This window comes from Oncorhynchus keta, chromosome 14 (assembly GCF_023373465.1).
Source record: "Oncorhynchus keta strain PuntledgeMale-10-30-2019 chromosome 14, Oket_V2, whole genome shotgun sequence".
Taxonomy (NCBI): domain Eukaryota; kingdom Metazoa; phylum Chordata; class Actinopteri; order Salmoniformes; family Salmonidae; genus Oncorhynchus; species Oncorhynchus keta.
Window position 1 is genome coordinate 76,393,203 of NC_068434.1, and position 20,256 is coordinate 76,413,458.

Genomic DNA, 20,256 nt, shown 5'->3' on the forward strand with positions numbered 1-20,256 from the left:
TCATTGTTACTTTTTATTTTAACCTAGTTGGTAAATATTTTCTTATTCTTGAACTGTGCTGTTGGTTAAGGGCTTGTGAGTAAGTATTTCACGGTATAGTTGACACTTGTTGTATTCGACACGTGACAAAGTTTTATTTTGATTTAATTTGACATACATTACCATCACCATTCACCACTCCTGCTCCTGCCCCCAGTCACCTCTGACCTTTCCCTTATCCTCTAACCCTATTTCTTCCACTTCCTCTCCTCCCCATCCTCATTTCACCACTCCTCCCTTCTCCCTCTCTCACCATTCCTCTCTCTTTTCACCCTCTCATTGCCAATTGTTTGCAGCAATTCAGATGAAAGAGAATCTTCCGGCTATTGCATCCCATTTCACCACAGTCAGCACTACCCTATTGTACTCTGCTATCCCTCTCAGGCAACTGGACTACATCAGGAAAATACAGGATGGAGGGAGGGAGAGATGTGGAGGGGTAGAGAGAGAATTGAAGAGATGGGAAGGGTGGGAACGTGAGGTAATGGGAGAGAAGGGGACAGAGAGAGGTTGAGGGTGAAATGTACAAGGTTTAAGTGAATAGGAAGCTGGTATGGACCAGTCTTGTGTTGCATGATGTAACTTACCTTAGGCTCATATTCAGGATATAAGGTGCATTCTAAGAAAAAAATGTATGACCTAGTTTTTCTTTCTGCTTGCATTATGTATTTATATTTATGTGTGTATTTTCTGTACTTTATGTCATTCAGGGCTCATCTGTAAATGAGACATTGGTCTCAGTATGACTCCTTGATAAAATGAAGGTTAAATAAATCAAATAAAGATTCATATCCAATCTACATTATGATGCCCATGGTTTTCTATTCATGTTAAATAAAGCCTCCTGACCTCCACTACCACTTAGAATGTCTTCATACTCATGCAAAGCCGCAACATAATGTGTTGCTTATATGGTAGACAATGATGTAAGTGGAAGGCCCAGTTTTAGCATCGTGACCCAGAATGTAGTTTAGCACCTAAAAAATGAACCTAAGGCGTGTCAAACATGCTGTCCATGGGCTGTGTGCAGCCTGCCATGATGTAACACTAACACCAAGCAACACTTGCCTCTTGGATTATTTCAAAAGATTTGATGTTGGAGAAACAACACTCCACACACTGGAATTAGGTCATTCCTAGCATCAAATTGTTTCGTTCAAGCACCGCAGGTGAAAAGTGAGTGACCCTCTGGATAATTGCCTTTGTATAAATGGTCCCTTAGGCAAAGTAAATGACAGCCCTGTACTAGCTGATGACTGCATATACTCATTTATGTAGAGCTCCAAGCAAGCAAATCTCCCTGAACCTTTCTATTGTCTGCTGCTGCAGTCAGTAGTTACATGAGGATTTTAAGCCCTCGTCTGAGGAAACAAAGGTGTGACCTCTATTGAGTATCAAAAGGGATGGCTGACATACAGGAGTCTCTATCCCATCGTTTGGTAATCCTAAACACCACCACCTGACTAACCCAGAGAGATGGATAGCATGGTGCTCTCTGTCATGTTCACTCACACTAATCACTGGAAATGCTCAAATCACATTTAATGAGCAACACTTTTGTGAATTATTCTGGTGATTTCCTACCTGGAGGATAAGGATGCTTTGTGTGTGTATTTTCACTGGACTAAATAGTACCAGTTAATCAGAATATGGGAAGTCAGAGGGGAGATGGTTCCTTGGGTACGACATCTACCCCCTTCACACTGAACTGGGGTTATGTCTCAGAGGTCACAGCAACCAAGCCCCTCAGCTACAGCTCCATACGCTACACTGTGACACACAAACACAGAAATAGGCTGATCCAGGCAGGCTGAGGCTGAGGCAGGGCCAGCTGTGCCCTCACCCAGACAGGCCCGCAAAGTTCTGTTGGGGTTTGTGTATAAAGTGCTTGTCCATGCGTGCTCATTATATAAGGGTTTGTGTGAGACATTTTCATTAACGCACTCATGGGTCACGTCTATACTTTGCATATAGCTCCATTGGTCATTTTCACAGAACATTCAATCTAATGGAAACACTTGAGTAAATGAGGGATACAAAGTATATTGAAAGCAGGACTGGTTCCTGAGTTAATTAAGTAATTAACATCACATCATGTTTAGAGTCATGTATACAAATGCTGGGCAGGCCATTATTTTGGCTCCCATGGCTATGCCCCCATAGAATGACAATCCCTCCATCCACAGGGCACGAGTGGTCACTGAATGGTTTGATGAGCATGAAAATGATTCAAACGATATGCCATGTCCATCTCAGTCACCAGATCTCAACCCAATTGAATACTTATGGGAGTTTCTGGAGCGGTGCCTGAGACAGCGTTTTCCACCACCATCAACAAAACACCCAATGATGGAATTTGTTGTAGAAGTATGGTGTCACATCCCTCCAATAGAGTTCCAGACACATGTAGAATCTATGCCAGTGCGCATTGAAGCTGTTCTGGCTCGAGGTGGCCCAACACCCTATTAATAACATGCCTTATGTTGGTGTTTCCTTTATTTTGGCACTTACCAGTATGTAAGAATATGTCCTGCAGAGCAATGAATATCTGTTTTTTCATCATCTAGACTAAAATGAACAGAAAATGGCAACCTATTAATGAAACTAAGGATTTTCTGATTAATTGCTCCAATGCAGATACATGTTGTTGTATTTTCACATTTTGAATTTTACATACCAATAACATTAAAAGGTTCAACAAGCTTGTTTGTCTGAGAAGATTGGTGGTGATTCAGTCCTTGAGCAGAGAAAGAGACAGGAAGAGAGAGATGCACAGGGAGATTGAGATAGATTTATATCCTCTGTCTGTCAGAGTCATCAATTACAGAGTAACTGTATAGGCCTATGTGAGTATATAGAATGTAGAAAAGCTGAAGCACCATGCTGTATCAATATCAGTATCCTCCTCACCACCACCACTACGCACGCTCATGTGACATGGCCTGCAGTAGAATGGATTCCCCTGGAGACCTTCAAACACCCTGGTCCCACTGGTATCTGCAGTCTATATACTGTGCGTCTGTATAATTGACATAACGTATATTAATATGGGTCTGTATGCAACCTCCTTATCCAGGGCTGAATGGTGACTCATGACGAGCAGTGTGTGAGACAAGATGAGACCTGAGCTGTGATCAGAGAGCAGGTCCCAGGAGAACACTTGTGCTTAAATAAGAAACAACTCCTCACATCTCCTCCTCTTCTTACATTTTACACAGATTACAATTCAATCATACTTTATTTGGAAAGTTATAATTCAATTTACTTTATGTAGAGGAGGCTTTGAAGTTTGGCAGCCAGGGGATTTGAAACTACCCAGGTGGGTCTGTTAAACCAGTGACAGAGTGCATTGAGACATGATCTGTCTCTCCTAATCCATTGAAAAGTAGGGCATGCTTCTTGGTGTCAGGCGTGCTGCGCACATCATGACGCAAAAGTTGTTGATTGAAGATGCACCTCATACTGTATCTATGGAGAGTATACATTTCACATTTTTGGGATTTAAGAAAAAGACAGGGTGGAGACAGAGAGAGAGGAGGGAGAGAGAGGGGGGCAGAGAGAGAGGAGGGAGAGAGAGGGGGCAGAGAGAGAGGAGGGAGAGAGAGAGGAGAGAGAGGGGGTCAGAGAGAGAGGAGGGAGAGAGAGGGGGAAGAGAGAGAGGAGGGAGAGAGAGGGGGCAGAGAGAGAGGAGGGAGAGAGAGGGGGGCAGAGAGAGAGGAGGGAGAGAGAGGGGGCAGAGAGAGAGGGGGACATAGAGAGAGGGGGGCAAAGAGAGCAACAGGGAGGGAAAGAAGAGAGAGAAAAAGAAAGATAGGATCTGTATCCAAATATTTAAATAACATTGTCTTAATGACGACCCCTACAGTAGAGGCCTACAGACACACTTAGGCCTAGAAAAAGGAAACATTCTGATCTCTAATTGGTCTCACTCATTTGTAACACCATACCCTTTTCTTGTACTGTTGTGTATGGAGCTAGGTTAGGTGAGACACACTGTTAATGACATGGTGGTGAAGGATCAAATAGATATGAGTGATGTGAGTGTGTGGTCTGTGTGTAAACCATAAAGCAAAATAGCCTTTATCAGGGGCATGGACAACTGTTTATTGAGGTTTGTGCAACATTCCTTTCAAATGCAATTACACACCAGTTTGCCTGCAGGAGCTGCTCTCTCTCTTGCTCTCTTTCTCTCTCTCTCTCTTTCCCTGAGCAGCAGACAACTACCCACCCACACTCCATATGAGACGCATGTTTATGTGCGCTCAGTGGAAAACAGATGATATTCCACATTAACTTTTGAATAAAAATAGTATCGGACTATACTACACAGGACAAATGAGGCAAAAATAATCATAAGTGATGTATTTCATCAAATTGGATCGGATTATTTCATATGACATAAATGCGTTTGGAAACCCTATGATTTTCACAACAACAAAAAAGCGCACAAAAGGACCACAAAGACGCACGGGCATCAAAACCATACAAAACAGCTAACAGACACGGTAGTTGACTCGTCACGTGTGTCTGTCCCTGCCGGAGTCCGGCAGGGAATGTGAGGAGCGCCTGTCTGACTCAATACTGAGTCAAATCAGACGGCGAATCACGGGAACCCACTTGTGATGCTAGGACGCATCGTGAAAGCGCACGCTTAATCCAGCGATCCGTGGGATTGGGCAGAGGGAGTGGGGGTTGGGTTTGGGGGGAAAAACACGATTGGTAGTGTTGAGAGTCAAATTTATTGGCTCAGATATTTGTGCAGCCACGTCCTCTCTTGCTAACCTCCACCCTCAACGCGGAGCTATCCATTGGCACAGGTGCTGAAACGCGTAGGTTCTCATTCCCTTACAGCGGTGCGAGACTGAGGTTCGAGAGTAAAACATTTGGATGATTGTATTGACTTTATCCATATATTTTTGAGACACTTCGGTGGATATACATTGATTTACTCAGCTTTCATCAAGAGCGCATCAAAGGTCCACGTTCTGACCCGGTCAGTTAACGGACTCTTAAGAGGGAGAAAGATGGCTTTTATGGTGAAACAAATGGTGGGAGGGCATGTGAAGAACCTGACCGGGGGTTTGACTGAGGAAAAGCCCGAAGGAGAGAAATCGGAAGCCGCAGCGGCAGGAATGACCCAGGAGGAATTTGAACAATATCAACAACAGTTAGAGGAGGAAAAGTAAGACCAAACCCAAGTTTATCGATCCATTTGAATAGCCTATAGATTTTAAAAGAGTTGCGTACTATAAAGCGGAGTTTATTATGTGTAATGTCCAATGTAAAGACGCAGCTGAGCGCGTGCCTTTATTAGCCCCAGTGCGCCATGCACTATTTTACGCATCAGTGGGATCCACGGCGTGCTCCCGAGCTCACCGCGTAGCTGCTACACTCGATAAATTAGTTTTCTTTCAGGTTTCAAGAATTAGGCAATATAGGACGGGTTTCCATTGGAATTCTTACAATAGACTAGAATCAAAAATGTGTAAGTAATCACAGTTGAGTTTAATGCCCAATTATATTGTAAAACTGAGTCGTTTTCCAATAGGCATATGCTTCAGGCCATATGCCTCAGGCCAATAGGCATATGCTTCAGGTTGATAATTGTCCTCAGATTCATTCTAGAACATGAATTCAGTTACTTTTATGTCCAATTTATCTCAAAATGTATTGATGTAACATTTTGAATATCATCCTCAATGAGCTCTCCAAATAGTCCCCCCCCCCCTTTTCATGCATGTCCCTGTGATGTAGGCCTCCATCTTCATTTTGTTCACAAAGAGTAGACACCTCAACAGAATAAATGAGTCTGATGTGAGTATCTCTGGTCTTGAAATGTATTTTTATCTGGGTATAACAAAGAAACCCATTGCCATAGCCATAGACTGTCCTCTGTCCATATCATAAAACATCTGATCATTTAATTGACTTTACTTCAAATTCCCATATGTGAGAGGAGAAGATGTCCTCAAGGTTTGAAACAGATGACTCTACAAAAGCTAATACATCAGAACATATATCTTGTCCTGTGAAAAAATACCCTTGAAATGTGTCTTATCATGTACAGTGCCTCCACACATACCTGTATCTATATGAAAAGTATACTTCATTAAAAATAAATGTGTTTTACTACTACCCTGGCTTCCGGTCACATGGCTCCAGGCTCCAGGACAAACAGCCTGTTTACTGTTGACATGTCAGACATGGTGGAGCATCCACTGACTCCCCTCAGAGACTAGCCTCAACTGTCCACAGCCCACTTTGACCTCAATCCCATACCATCATACATTACACTGGGCTTCACGGGAGGTGGGCTATTATAATGTGGCTACCGCCATACACTAGATCATAGCACAAAGTCTGGTGTCAGTGCTTTGTATAATCCAAGGAGAATAGGGTTGTTGGAATGGGGTTGTTTGCAGTGGCATGTCATATATAATCATGTTATCAGGCACAGGAGTCACAATGACATCCCCTGGTTATATGATGCCCTTGAGAGGAGAAGACACAAGATTCGTCATCTCAGTGCCATCAGGAGCTCTACCATTGGCTGTCACAGAGAGCTGGCTTATGTGCTGCTGTGTGGTGGTTTACATGCTCATGTTCATTCATAGTGGGCAATATAACAGTAATGCCACTGTGAATATACACTGAGTGAACAAAACATTAAGAACACCTGTTCTTTCCATGACATAGATTGTCCAGGTGAATCCAGGTGAAAGCTATGATCCCTTATTGATGTGACTTATTAAATCCACTTCAATCAGTGTAGATGAAGGGGAGGATACAGGTTAAAGAAGGATTTTTAAGCCTTGAGACAATTGAGACATGGATTGTGTATTTGTGCCATTCAGAGGGTGTAAGGGAATAACAAAATATTTAAGTGCCTTTGAACGGGGTATGGTAATAGGTGCCAGGTGCATCAGTTTGTGTCAAGAACTGCAACGCTGCTGGGTTTTTCATGGTCAACAGTTTTCAATGTGTATCAACAATGGTCCACCACCCAAAGGACATCCAGCCAACTGTGGGAAGCATCCCTGTGGAACCCTGTGGAACGCTTTCGATACCTTGTAGAGTTCATGCCCCGACGCATTGAGGCTGTTCTGAGGGGGAAAAAACTCAATATTAGGAAGGTGTTCTTAATGTTTTGTACACTCAGGGCCAGCCCTAGCCTTTTGGGGGACCAAGGCGAGATTTGTTTGGGGGGGCCCACAGGCAAAACATTTTAGCCCCCCTTGACAGCGGAGAGAACATTTTGGAGTTTTAAAGCAAGTTTTCTACATTTTTCCAATGGGCGGAGAGAAAAGAGTACAATTTTAAAGCAAATTTCCTGAAATTCTATACATTTTGACATGCATTTTCCCATGTTAATATGATATCTGGATGAGAGTGACTAACAAAATCCATTGGGGCCCCCTGGAGATCACCCTTCGTGCTCGGTTGGTAATTTGGCCATTATTACTACAAGTTTATATAGCTGGGCAGACTAATTTACCAATTAAAACATATTAACTGACATGGGCTAATTGAGTGACTGTCAGTGACTGACATAACAAGAGGCGAACACCTATGTTGCTTATGCCCAGGGCTGGCCCTGTATCCCCTGAATGATAGGGATATGACCTTGTCATTGGCCATGCACATGTATCATGCCATTATTTACAGTACTGTATGTATGCACTATGATGTCATGCTGTCAATCAGACCACACTGTTGGCATGATCACATAGGTCTCGTGACGTCACCTCGGTTCATGGAGTCTGCTTCGGAATGTTTGGTGCAAGTTGTAGGTCTAGTCTTGTCTTTCAATCTTTCAATCTATTTCAATCTGATTATTGGAAAATTAGGGACAAAGATTATTTGAGTAATACTAAGAGGGCTGCCACGGAAAACACAAACTGTCTCTTGTCTGCCCTCTGCTGGAGTTACCAAATGGGTAGTATTGCAGTATTGCTGTACGTGGTGGTGAAGTATAAATATCTGATTTACCTCAACATAAGGCTTGCAGTATGATGATATTTCTATGGTGGTGTAGGGCAGAGGACATGGTGATGGGGTGTTGTGGTGTCTGGGTGTGCTGTAGAGTGAGGTGATCCAAGGTTGTGCAGATTCACTGGTTTGGCAGCTGTAAAAGGAGGTGTGCTAGACAGTCAGTTTTCTGGAGTGGAGTAATCCTAGGTTCTGGGTTCAGAGGGTGTATAGTTCTGTAGAGTGGTGTGGTCCTAGGTTCTGGGTTCAGAGGGTGTAGAGTTCTGTAGAGTGGTGTGGTCCTAGGTTCTGGGTTCAGAAGGTGTAGAGCTCTGTAGAGTGGTGTTGTCCTAGGCTCTGGGTTGGAAGGGTGTAGAGTTCTATAGAGTGGTGTTGTCCTAGGCTCTGGGTTGAAAGGGTGTAGAGTTCTGTAGAGTGGTGTTGTCCTAGGCTCTGGGTTGGAAGGGTGTAGAGTTCTGTAGAGTGGTGTTGTCCTAGGCTCTGGGTTAGAAGGGTGTAGAGTTCTGTAGAGTGGTGTTGTCCTAGGCTCTGGGTTGGAAGGGTGTAGAGTTCTGTAGAGTGGTGTTGTCCTAGGCTCTGGGTTTGAAGGGTGTAGAGTTCTGTAGAGTGGTGTTGTCCTAGGCTCTGGGTTGGAAGGGTGTAGAGTTCTGTAGAGTGGTGTGGTTCTGGGTTCAGAGGGTGTAGAGCTCTGTAGAGTGGTGTTGTCCTAGGCTCTGGGTTGGAAGGGTGTAGAGTTCTGTAGTGGTGTTGTCCTAGGCTCTGGGTTGGAAGGGTGTAGAGTTCTGTAGAGTGGTGTTGTCCTAGGCTCTGGGTTGGAAGGGTGTAGAGTTCTGTAGAGTGGTGTGGTTCTGGGTTCAGAGGGTGTAGAGCTCTGTAGAGTGGTGTTGTCCTAGGCTCTGGGTTGGAAGGGTGTAGAGTTCTGTAGAGTGGTGTTGTCCTAGGCTCTGGGTTGGAAGGGTGTAGAGTTCTGTAGAGTGGTGTTGTCCTCGACTCTGGGTTTGAAGGGTGTAAAGTTCTGTAGAGTGGTGTCGTCCTAGGTTCTGGGTTGGAAGGGTGTAGAGTTCTGTAGAGTGGTGTGATCCTAGGTTTCTGTGGGCTCACTAAGTTAGCAGCTGTAGAAATAGGTGAGTGCTAGTCATTCAGTGAGTCAGTCAGTCAGTCAGTCAATGCTGCTCTACATCCCAGAAGTCTGAATATAATTCCCCAGTTGAGCAGTGGACCGGCAATAGACTGCATCTGGATCTGACTGCAAGAGCAAAACCTCTCTCTGTTGTTCTCCCTCTCTCTGCCTCCCTCCCTTCTCCTCTACCCCCAGGTGTTACTGCTGCTTGTCCACCTTCTGTTGGCATGGCCTCTTGAGTCAGAGTGCAGCTCAGCAGAGGGCTCCCTGTGTTCTTTTGTTTCAGCCCTCACTATGAGATCCACAGTGGTATAAAAATATATTATTGTCACATACACCAGATAGGTGCAGTGAAATGTGTTGTTTACAGGGTCGCCATAGTACTATGGCGTCCTGGAGCAAATTAGAGTTAAGTACTTTGTTCAAGGGCACATCGTCAGATTTTTCACCTTATTGGCTCAGGTATTCGAAGCAGCGACCTTTTCATTACTGGCCCAACACTCTAACTGCGATGGCTGAGCTATGTGGTTAATAGTAACCAATGAATTTGTGCATTTGTGATACATCACATTACAAACAAATCTAACAACGTTCCATACTAAAGACCGTGACATGTTGACATTACAAAAAGCCTTATGGATTAATTAAATTATCATTATAGCATCTGTCATCACATTGGCACTAATGCTGTTAAATCCTTAATCCTTCCGTCTAATTATGGAGTTGGACTGAAGGAGGCGTTTGTTATGAAGCATCAATTTGAGTAATGCCTCAAGATTATCCCACCTTTGCAGACGTTGTGTGTGTGTGTGTGTGTGTGTGTGTGTGTGTGTGTGTGTGTGTGTGTGTGTGTGTGTGTGTGTGTGTGTGTGTGTGTGTGTGTGTGTGTGTGTGTGTGTGTGTGTGTGTGTGTGTGTGTGTGTGTGTGTGTGTGTGTGTGTGTGTGTGTTTGTTTACACATGCAGCAACACTATTTAATCCACTGTTAACCATTTTCTCTCTGGTTTTCCCCAGGCAGGAACGAGATGCTAGTTTTGCCCAGAAGAAAGCTGAGCGGGCAACAGTTAGAAGTCACTTCCGGGACAAATACAGACTGCCAAAGGTACATCCATTACTGATTCTGCATATTTCATTCAAGCATTTTCTTACTACATGTTATTACAGTTATTACAGGGTCAGATCTAGGTTGTGTCCTTGAAGCATAAACACCATCCAAATGTGCTCTGTTTGTACTCTTTCTTTTCTCCTTATGTCTCAATCATCTCATTCCTCTCCCTTTTCTTTGCCCTTGCTCCCTACACCCTCTCCCATTGGCCTGTGTGTGTGTGTGTCTGTCTCCACTGTGTGTGCGACCCAGAATGAGCTGGATGACACTCAGATCCAGCAGGCGGGGGATGACGTGGAGCTGCCCACAGAGCTAGCCAAGATGATCGCTGATGACAACAAGGAGGAGGCGTCCAAGACGTCTGTCCTGGGCCAGCTGACCAACATCCAGAATGTGGACATGGACCAGCTGAAGGACAAGGCCCAGGCCACACTGGAAGACCTCAAACAGTCTGCTGAGAAGTGTAATCTCATGTGATCTGGCTGGCTGACTGAATTCCTGCTCTCTCTCTCTCCCTCCCTTACTCTCTTTATCTGTACAACAAAGGATCTATGTAAGATATGATCTATGATCATGTACAAACGTTGATAGTCATGTTGCTTTGAATACACACACATACAGTCAACACTGCCTCACATACACAAACATACTGCAGCAGCTCCTGGCCAAGGAATCAGAGTAAACACTGTCTAAGCTGTGGGGGAATCAGAGTAAACACTGTCTAAGCTGTGGGGGAATCAGAGTAAACACTGTCTAAGCTGTGGGGGAATCAGAGTAAACACTGTCTAAGCTGTGGGGGAATCAGAGCAAACACTGTCTAAGCTGTGGGGGAATCAGAGCAAACACTGTCTAAGCTGTGGGGGAATCAGAGCAAACACTGTCTAAGCTGTGGGGGAATCAGAGTAAACACTGTCTAAGCTGTGGGGGAATCAGAGTAAACACTGTCTAAGCTGTGGGGGAATCAGAGTAAACACTGTCTAAGCTGTGGGGAAATCAGAGTAAACAATGTCTAAGCTGTGGGGGAATCAGAGTAAACACTGTCTAAGCTGTGGGGGAATCAGAGTAAACACTGTCTAAGCTGTGGGGGAATCAGAGCAAACACTGTCTAAGCTGTGGGGAGGTAATAGTATTATGCCAAAGACCCTTTGCAGAAAACCATTTAGACAATGGCACAAAGTATATCAACTAGTCATATTAAGTGTGAGACTAAATCAAACTTTCTTGTCTTGGGACCACATTCAGTACATTACAAACCAAGTGTCTGTTATATCTATCGCAGGTGTAAATGTATTTGCGGTTAGCCTGTTCTGTTGTCCATCTAGTCTATGGTCATTAACTCGTTGGGGCCTTGCTAAGAGACAACTCGTCCTCTGTGATGCCACCCCATCTAACCTTTCAACTCTAGCCTTTAACCTGTCCTCATATTGACCATGACCTCTCCATCTCAGTGTTGTTTTGTGCTGGTGGTTTGGTGTCGTTGCCAAATGCTGTCTTTGAAAATGTCATCCTCTGGCTGAGTGCTGGTCATAGTGTTTAATAAGTACACAATACTATGAACATATATGAACATATAGTAGTTGATATTTGTCTGATTTGTTGTTGTATCACTAAATAAAGACGCAGGTGAGAGCAGGAGAGGGGTTTGTCAACCTTATTTTGAATTACAGTAATATACAGTATATATTTCTTAAATGCAGTGGTTCATGTCTTGTAATAGTTGAACAGTCCTTTCGTGACATTACAGTAATTGCATTTGAAGAAAGGATGGTGAACATGCCTTAGTAGCTTGTTTTATGTGATAGCTACTTTGTGCTTTCTTGTCAGTTCCATGAAGCAAAACAAACAAGTGTGAATATAAGGAATTCTTACTCAAGTCTTACAGAGCCTGATCACCTATACATACCTATCTGTATTAAAGTGTGTGACCTGCAATGATACTATAAAGCCAACAAAAATACATTATTTCATTTCCAGTCACCCTATGGGGTGATTCAGGTTGATCTCATGATGATATTTCAGGAAGAGACGTGTTGTTCATGATGTTTCTGTTTCCTGTCCATATTCTTTGCTTCTTTTACATCATCTTTGTTGTTCAGTGCTGTATGAAACGTATTGATTTTTGACTGGCTGTTGAAACCATAATAAACAGATTTTTATGATGTATGTTTCTCCATTTGTTTTCCAGCCAGTCTGACCATCTGGTCAGAAACTCAAGGACGGAAGATTTCTAACATATCATTTACAGTAGCCATCGTTTGATGCTATAAAACCAAAACCTAATGTTCTGAACACTAGGTGGAGACAAAAATACAACGTCATCGGAATGTTTGTTGATTAGTGATTGTTGAATTCATGTCAAACGGAATTGAATCCAAAATCCATATTAGCCCCTGATTATTATCATGAAATTATTATCATTACAATACTGAAAGGCCAAATGATTATGTCACAGTTGTTATAACCATTGTTATAACCACGTTCTTAAGTTAACCTTTATAATGATGTTATTATTTTTTATTATAACCATTATTAGTGGCAACTTTACCTTCCAGTGAAGTCTGAAAATAAACTCAGCCATCTGGCAGAATCAATGGCTTTTTGCAAAAGTGTACAGTGTTGTTCAGGGAGAAGCCAGCCAGAAACTGCTTTGTGACATTTCTAGACGGCCCGGGTGTCGCTACGGGTTTTTCCAATCGCTTTTTTCAAAACACGTTAGTTAGCATTTGAATAGCAGAGAAGCCTGAGCTATTGGTAGTTTTCAAGTGCGGTGTGAAAGGGGAGAGCTGTAAAATATATTGATGCTGAAACCTTCCTCTATTGATAGGCGCAGGGCGTGAACAATCTTCAGCCTAGAAAGACACTGTGCCACTGCATGGCCAATCTGACACAATTGGGGTGAAACGGGCCAGAAAATACTATTCTCTTCCATTCTGTTCTATCAATCAGGGCTTAAAAACTCACCAGAAAGAACAGCGTGAGGGAGAGTGAAAGGGCGACAATTAGTAGAACTTTAAGTGAAACCCTCACTGTGCGACGGTTTTCATAGAGGTTTCCCTCATCGAGTTATCGTTAAAAAGGAACAGATTTGTTTTTTCTGCACTTAAAAGTGGAGCAGTGGGTGCAGATGTGAGCTTCTAGCAATGGAATGCTTTCTGTCGACTGCTAGGGGGCTTGTGTTCCCCCACACTCACTACCTCCCCAAACGTTGACGTGTTTTCTAAGGGGGACCACACAGGTCGTGAGTTTCATTAAATTTATAAACATTTTATTTATCCTGTATGACGAGCAGATTGCCAAAAACTACGTTGCTATAGAAATTAGTCCCACGAACTCCTCAATGACGACCAATCGTTGACCAGGATTGTAAATGGGAGAGGGGCAAGGAAAACTTTCCTTTCTTTTTCTGGAAAAGGAGGGGTGTTGTGGGGAAAAGATTAACGAAGCGTGAAGCGTAACTGCAAGAGGGGGACAAAGACACATAGCGAGAGGAAATGCTACAGTGAGAAGAGGCAGTCCTAATGAATTCAACCAAAATAGTATGGAATGGAACATGGAAAATATGAACGTTTTTTAAAGCCAAGAAAGTTGGACATATTTTGAAAAACAAGAGTAAAGAGTTATGCTTTCAAACGAGGGCACGAAATGTGGATAGTAGGTGTCCGAACTTTGGACTGCGCATGTGGTCACTTTTTGTTCAATTTTTACTGACACGACTGTGACAGATTTGCGAGGGATAGTGTTGCTTTGTTGCGTAGCTGACTCTATGCAAAGGATTTCAACATTTTTACTCATCCGTCCCAGACTGGATTCATTCTACCGCATAAAACGGACTATTATTCCACAACTGTCAAGCGTGTATTGGAGAGACAGAGGGACATCTTTAGGTTTGTAGCTAGGCCTACTATACACATTTATGTTTGGACCATAAACGCCTCATACTAAATGGGTTTATTAGTTACATTACGTTTTAAATTCATCATAGACTTGGCTGTCCCGCACTAACTGGAGGAAAATGTGCGCATCGTCGAACTAGAGCTCTCTCCAGCATGAAAAGTTGGTGCAGCGCTCTGGCGCTCTTCTCATCGGTGCTGTTGGCGCTAGATGCCCAGTTAATATGTTGGCAAGCCCTGCTCCGATGCCATGAGGAGGCAGACTGTGAGCTTGCATATAGCCAGTATCTAGCCGCCTGTGAAGGAAACATTAGAGGCACCAGGAGGCAATGCCCCAGCCACTGTATCAACGCGTTGATAAGACTGAATCACACCCGCAACGGTCCTTACCTCGAGAGGTGTGACTGTGGTCAGGACATGGAGTGTAGGGATGCAAAGCGGGCGATTGAGCCATGCCTCCCCCGGAGGTATCCTGGAGACGCGGGGGGGATAGGATGCACAGAGGCCCGTCAACGCTGTGAGGAGGACACCGGCTGCCACTCCTCCCTGACAGCCTACTTGTCTTACTGTGGGCAACTCTTCAATGGCAGGAAATGCTCCTCCAGGTGCAAGGCCACAATACAACAGATGCTATTCAACCCAAATGGCATGCTACTAAACCAGTGTGTGTGCGACGGGGTGGAAAGGCCGTTCTGTGAGGTAGTCAAGGAGAACATGAGCAAACTTTGCCAGATTGGAGACCACAGTGTTATTTCAGACCAGGCAGATATGGACGATATGTATGAGGATGAAGACTATGATTCGAAAACAGAGGAGATATATCCTCCTGACTCAAATTCGAGTTCCTCGCAGCTGTCGAGCTATATGACCTTATTATGCATGACTCTTGCACGGATATTCTTCTGAGAATGAATGTGACCTCTTGTTGTGACCTCTCAGTTGGACAGACAGGACAGTCTGCTCGGGGACGGGTCCAATCTAATGAGCACGTGGGTTTGATGTAGCGAATACTATTTGCTCCCATTAATCTCCTATGGGCCTAATTGATTTTTCATACTTTGATGTGATGCCTTAATCTGGGACACAAGAATGGTCAGGACATTCATACCACCAATTCAGTTTGCAAACTAGGCCTAGGCTACTCATGGAATATCCTAGGTCGAAACTGTTCTGGAGTGTAAAGATCCATAAAGTGATTGTTTAGGGAGAAGTGAACCAAACTTGACTTCATTGTAACAATACTCATTGGGCATTGCATCCATTACTTCTGGGCTACCTTTTAAACTCTTATGCCTATTTGTTTAGTTTCGTCTCAATGGTCCTTGGAGTGTGGCTTTATTAAGACTTAAGATAAACATGGGACCAGTCCAGTTTCTGTTTGCTTTCCTCTCTATTTTAGGGGCCTCTGCATTGTTGCAGCCATCACACTTCAAATATTTGTAGGGAACTGCCAGTGAACAGACAAGGGTTTGGAATCAAGTAGGCCTAGTTAAATTAGCTGAAGTGCCTCTCCAGCAGCCCCCCTACCCCCCATGACACATCCCCCACTCTTGATAGTTTTATTTAAAATGTCCCCCACTCTCCCCCTTTAGGGACCCCCTTTCTTTATTGAAAGCAAGAAGTCACCCTTCTCCTTATAGACTGGCCTCTACAAGATGAATGTGGGCTTATGATAGACTTATATGGACAAAAGAAGAGGCACTAGTGTTTTTTCTCTGAAAAAATAAGAAATACCAGTTTATTACTATGAACAGCAGTACATAAGCTACTTGTTAATAGGCCTAGTTTAATTTATTATTCATTTCATATAAAGTGTAATGGGTTCCTGTCCAGGACAGAAACATGCTTGACAGTTAACCTAGATATTTAGCAAGAAGGGAAAAAGCTAAGAAGTTATTCCATTATTTTTTAATGAAGCTAATCCTTCCCGTGTCTTGTCATTATCTTTACAAGATGTCACTTGAAGTTTTTCTAAACTAATCTTTGTTTTTGTTATGATCGTCAATGTCATTTCTTTTTTATTCCACCTTGTTGGTGGATCAAATCAAATTTGATTTGTTGGGTAGATGCTGGTCCATAGGGAAATGTAATTGTCATGTTGATGTTAAATTATATACATAAAAAAAAGGAATTTATGTTTTACATGTATATGTCATATATTAATGCTGTAAATTAGTGTCCAATTTTGTCCAGTGTGACTTTGCAGTCAATACACCACCTCATGAATAATATGGCAGTAGTTTACATGTACAAAAACAATGTTTTTTGAAACAATTCTGCAGGTAGATTTGTCATCTCAACCAGTGTGGAAAGAAATAATGGATACTTGTTATATATGGAAAATAATTTATGTAATAAAATGATTAAGTGTGAGTCAAAAAGTCCAACTGTTTATTTGACATCCCATATGTTATTCAAACGTAGGAATGTTTCCCAACCCCCAACTAAATAAAACATCACACCAAAACTATCAGACCTAAAGTATAGGCAAATGTAACTGCTGGAACTAGAGAAGACTGGAATGTTCAATAAGGGAAAATGTCATTTTGGATCAGGCTCCAAAGTCACGTGTCGCCTGAAAATGTGCCATTGCCAAGCAAAGCTAAAGGACCAGCAGACATTGAATCGGTTTGAATATCTACTGCGTTGATCTTTGAAATTATACACTTGCAATTCTGGTCCTGGCAATAGCAACTTTTACATGAAAAGACAAAACAGGACCTCTCACTACTATTGTTTTCTCATATCATCCATCTTCCCTGGAATTTGTAAAAAGTGTTTAGTGACACGTATTTTGTTGACACAATATTAAATCAAGTCCTAGAACAGGGTGATTGCATCTAAATGAATGCCTCCTGTGGCTGCTGAAACCACAAGCAACTTTGTGACTGCTGTGTACCTTTCATAATACCAGCATTGTGTAATACTTTAGGGATCAGGCCCAGTGTAACTGAAACCCAAGCAGGAATGTTAAGTGTCTGGCTGCACAATACATCTTATTTGGAAGAGAAGGCCAGGACTCTCTGTGCTCTTTGAGACATTTCAGGTTTAAGTTACTGCTTCCTGGTAAATTGTGCCTAATTACTTGTGTGTAAATGGCACTTTCTGTGTCAGTGTTAAAAGGTCAGTCACGACTCTTGAGAATGCAGGATTGTGCATTTGATCGTTTTGCCTTACAGTGCTTCTCAGTTCTCTTGGTCTTCAATTACATTTTCAGAGAAATAATATGGAAAAATAGCACATTAATAAATGTATCATTTGTATAACAGAGTGAGAATGCAATGGGTGTTTTTGTGTCTACTAATCTCCTAAATCCTGCTAATAATGTTTTAGGCAGGTTAGTAGGTAAATATAAATCCTTGGCACAAATAGCCCATAGTCATAATTCTTTATTTACAGGTCCTTAACAAACTGTATGGAAGTGTTATGTAATCTATTAAGTTTGAATGAGTCAAGATAAGTGGAATTTGAAGTCATGACAGGAAATCTGTGTTGAATTCATAGTTCCTTTGACAATAGACTGACCAAGTTGTCCCCCTCCTATCTTCACCTAAATCAAATTTGATTGGTCACATGCACAGAATACATCATGTGTAGACTTCACAGTGAAATGCTTACTTACGAGCAAGTATTTTGTTTAGAAAATAATGTAACGCCTAACAGACAGTCCTTATAGATTGTTCAAAAGTGCGTTTCACTGGTACATTTAGAAGCGTAAGGGAGGGAAAGGGATTCTGTATAGTTGAGACCCTCCTAACTTGACTCAGCCAATCTGTCTAACCATCGCCATGCATCTCAAAGTTGTCCAACTCTAACTCACCCTCCTTCAAATCCCCCACTCAGCTTCTGGGAACAAAATCAAAACAAACAGAAGCAGGGGAGCCTTGGGGTGAGTGGGGGACGGCAGAGGGAGGATTTACAGAGGCTGCAGTGTGCTGGAGCCCATTTTCTAAATTATCTTTATTCAACGTTTCTCTGAAACAAACCCCTGCCTGCCCCCAGGCCTACGAGAGGGGGTGACACAGGGATTTAGGGGAGAGTTTTGTCTCTCATCTGTACAATGTTCTATTCATGATAGCAGTCTACCCACGGTGCATGGTTGATGTGTGTGTGTTTGGGGGGTAGGAGAGTTGAGAGGTCCTTAGTTCCTTTCGGATTAACCCCCCCCTTATAACTTCAGCTGATGTCAATACAGCTCCACCGTCGTCCCATTAGGAGTACCAACAGAGGCTGATAGAGACCCAGGAGAGGGGGAAAGGGTACAAGTGCTCATGATGGAGCTGAACTGAAATGGAAGCCAATTAAACCCACAATGCCACAGGGCTGTGGTTGGTTGGTAAGGGGGTCAAAGTGGTAAAAGGCATAGTGGTTGACTATTCAACTTTTTGGCATCTCCTTATAGCGTATACCGCCATCTCTACTGGTGCTCATGCCAGTCCTCTACACGCCCTGCTACTCTGGACTACATTAGGGCTTCCTCTCCTTACGTTATAGGAACGGGCCAGGTGTGTCCTCAGGAGAGGGAACCAAATGGTGACTATATGGCCAGGAGACAGCAGTAGGCCTCCAACAGGCAGTGACAGACTCACTAAGACATCCATGAAACCTTACACTCAGACCACAATATTATTTTTACCAAGCTTTGCATTTCAACCCGAACTACAAGTACAGTCCCTTTGGAAAAAAGTTTTCAGACCACTTGACTTTTTCCACATTTTGTTACAGCCTTATTCTAAAATTGATTCATCGTTCGTTTTTTCCCCCTCATCAATCTACACACAATACCCCATAATGACAAAGCAAAAACAGTGTTTTTGAAATTGTTGCTATAATGTACTAAAAATAAAAAACAGAAATATCACATTTACATAAGTATTCAGATCATTTACTCAGTACTTTGTTGAAGCACCTTTGGCAGAGATTACAGCCTTGAGTCTTTTTGGGTGTGACACTACAAGCTTGACATATCTGTGTTTGTGGAGTTTCTCCTATTCTTCTCTGCAGATCCTCTCAAGCTCTGTCAGGTTGGATGGGGAGCATTGCTACACAGCTATTTTCAGGTCTCTCCAGAGATGTTCGATCAGGTTCAAGTCCAGGCTCTGGCTGGACCACTCAAGGACATTCAGAGACTTGTCCCGAAGCCACTCCTGCGTTGTTTTGGCTGTGTGCTTAGGGACGTTGTCCTGGTGGAAGGTGAACCATCGCCCCAGTCTGAGGTCCTGAGCACTCTGGAGCAGGTTTTCATCAAGGATCTCTCTGTACTTTGCTCTGTTCATCTTTGTCTCGATCCTGACTAGAATCCCAGTCCCTGCCACTGAAAAACATCCCCACAGCATGATGCTGCCACCACCATGGTTCACCGTAGGAATGGTGCCAGGTCTCCTCCAGACGTGACACTTGGCATTCAGGCCAAAGAGATCAATCTTGGTTTAATCAGACCAGAGAATCTTGATTCTCATGGTCTGAGAGTCTTTAGGTGCCTTTTGGCAAACTCCAAGTGGGCTGTCATGTGCCAGTTTCTGAAGTGTGGCTTCCGTCTGGCCACTCTACCATAAAGGCCTGATTGGTGGAGTGCTGCAGAGATGGTTGTCCTTCTGAAAGGTTCTCTCATCTCCACAGAGGAACTCTAGTGCTCTGTTAGTGTGACCATCGGGTTCTTGGTCACCTGCCTGACCAAAGCCCTTCTCCCCCGATTGCTCAGTTTGTCCGGGCAGCCAGCTCTAGAAAGAGTCTTGATGGTTCCAAACTTCTTCCATTTAAGAATGATGGAGGCCACTGTGTTCTTGGGGACCTTCAATGCTGTAGATTTGTTTTGGTACCCTTCCCCAGATCTGTGCCTCGACACAAACTTGTCTTGGAGCTCTATGAATTCCTTCGACCTCAAGCCTTGGTTTTTGCTCTGACATGCACTGTCAACTGTGGGACCTTACATAAACAGGCATGTGCCTTTCCAAATAATGTTCAATCAATTGAATTTACCACAGGTGGACTCCAATCAAGTTGTAGAAACATCTCAAGAATGATCAATGGAAACAGGATGCACCTGAGCTCAATTGAGTCTCATAGCAAAGGGTCTGAATACATATGTAATAAGGTATGTTTTTTTTGTTAAT

General features: G+C 43.2%; 2 protein-coding genes across 2 annotated transcripts; both read left to right on the forward strand.

The window, feature by feature from the left end:
- The first annotated feature begins 4,756 nt into the window (after positions 1-4,756).
- Positions 4,757-12,416, forward strand: LOC118370901 (complexin-3-like). Its single transcript, XM_035756136.2, has 3 exons — positions 4,757-5,221; positions 10,163-10,250; positions 10,506-12,416. Exons 1-3 carry the CDS (start codon positions 5,064-5,066, stop codon positions 10,728-10,730), a joined length of 471 nt encoding a protein of 156 aa, XP_035612029.1. The 5' UTR covers positions 4,757-5,063; the 3' UTR covers positions 10,731-12,416.
- Positions 12,417-13,213: 797 nt separating this feature from the next.
- Positions 13,214-17,413, forward strand: LOC118370886 (growth arrest-specific protein 1-like). The gene has a single exon (XM_035756109.2). It carries the CDS (start codon positions 14,300-14,302, stop codon positions 15,047-15,049), a length of 750 nt encoding a protein of 249 aa, XP_035612002.1. The 5' UTR covers positions 13,214-14,299; the 3' UTR covers positions 15,050-17,413.
- Positions 17,414-20,256: the final 2,843 nt, after the last annotated feature.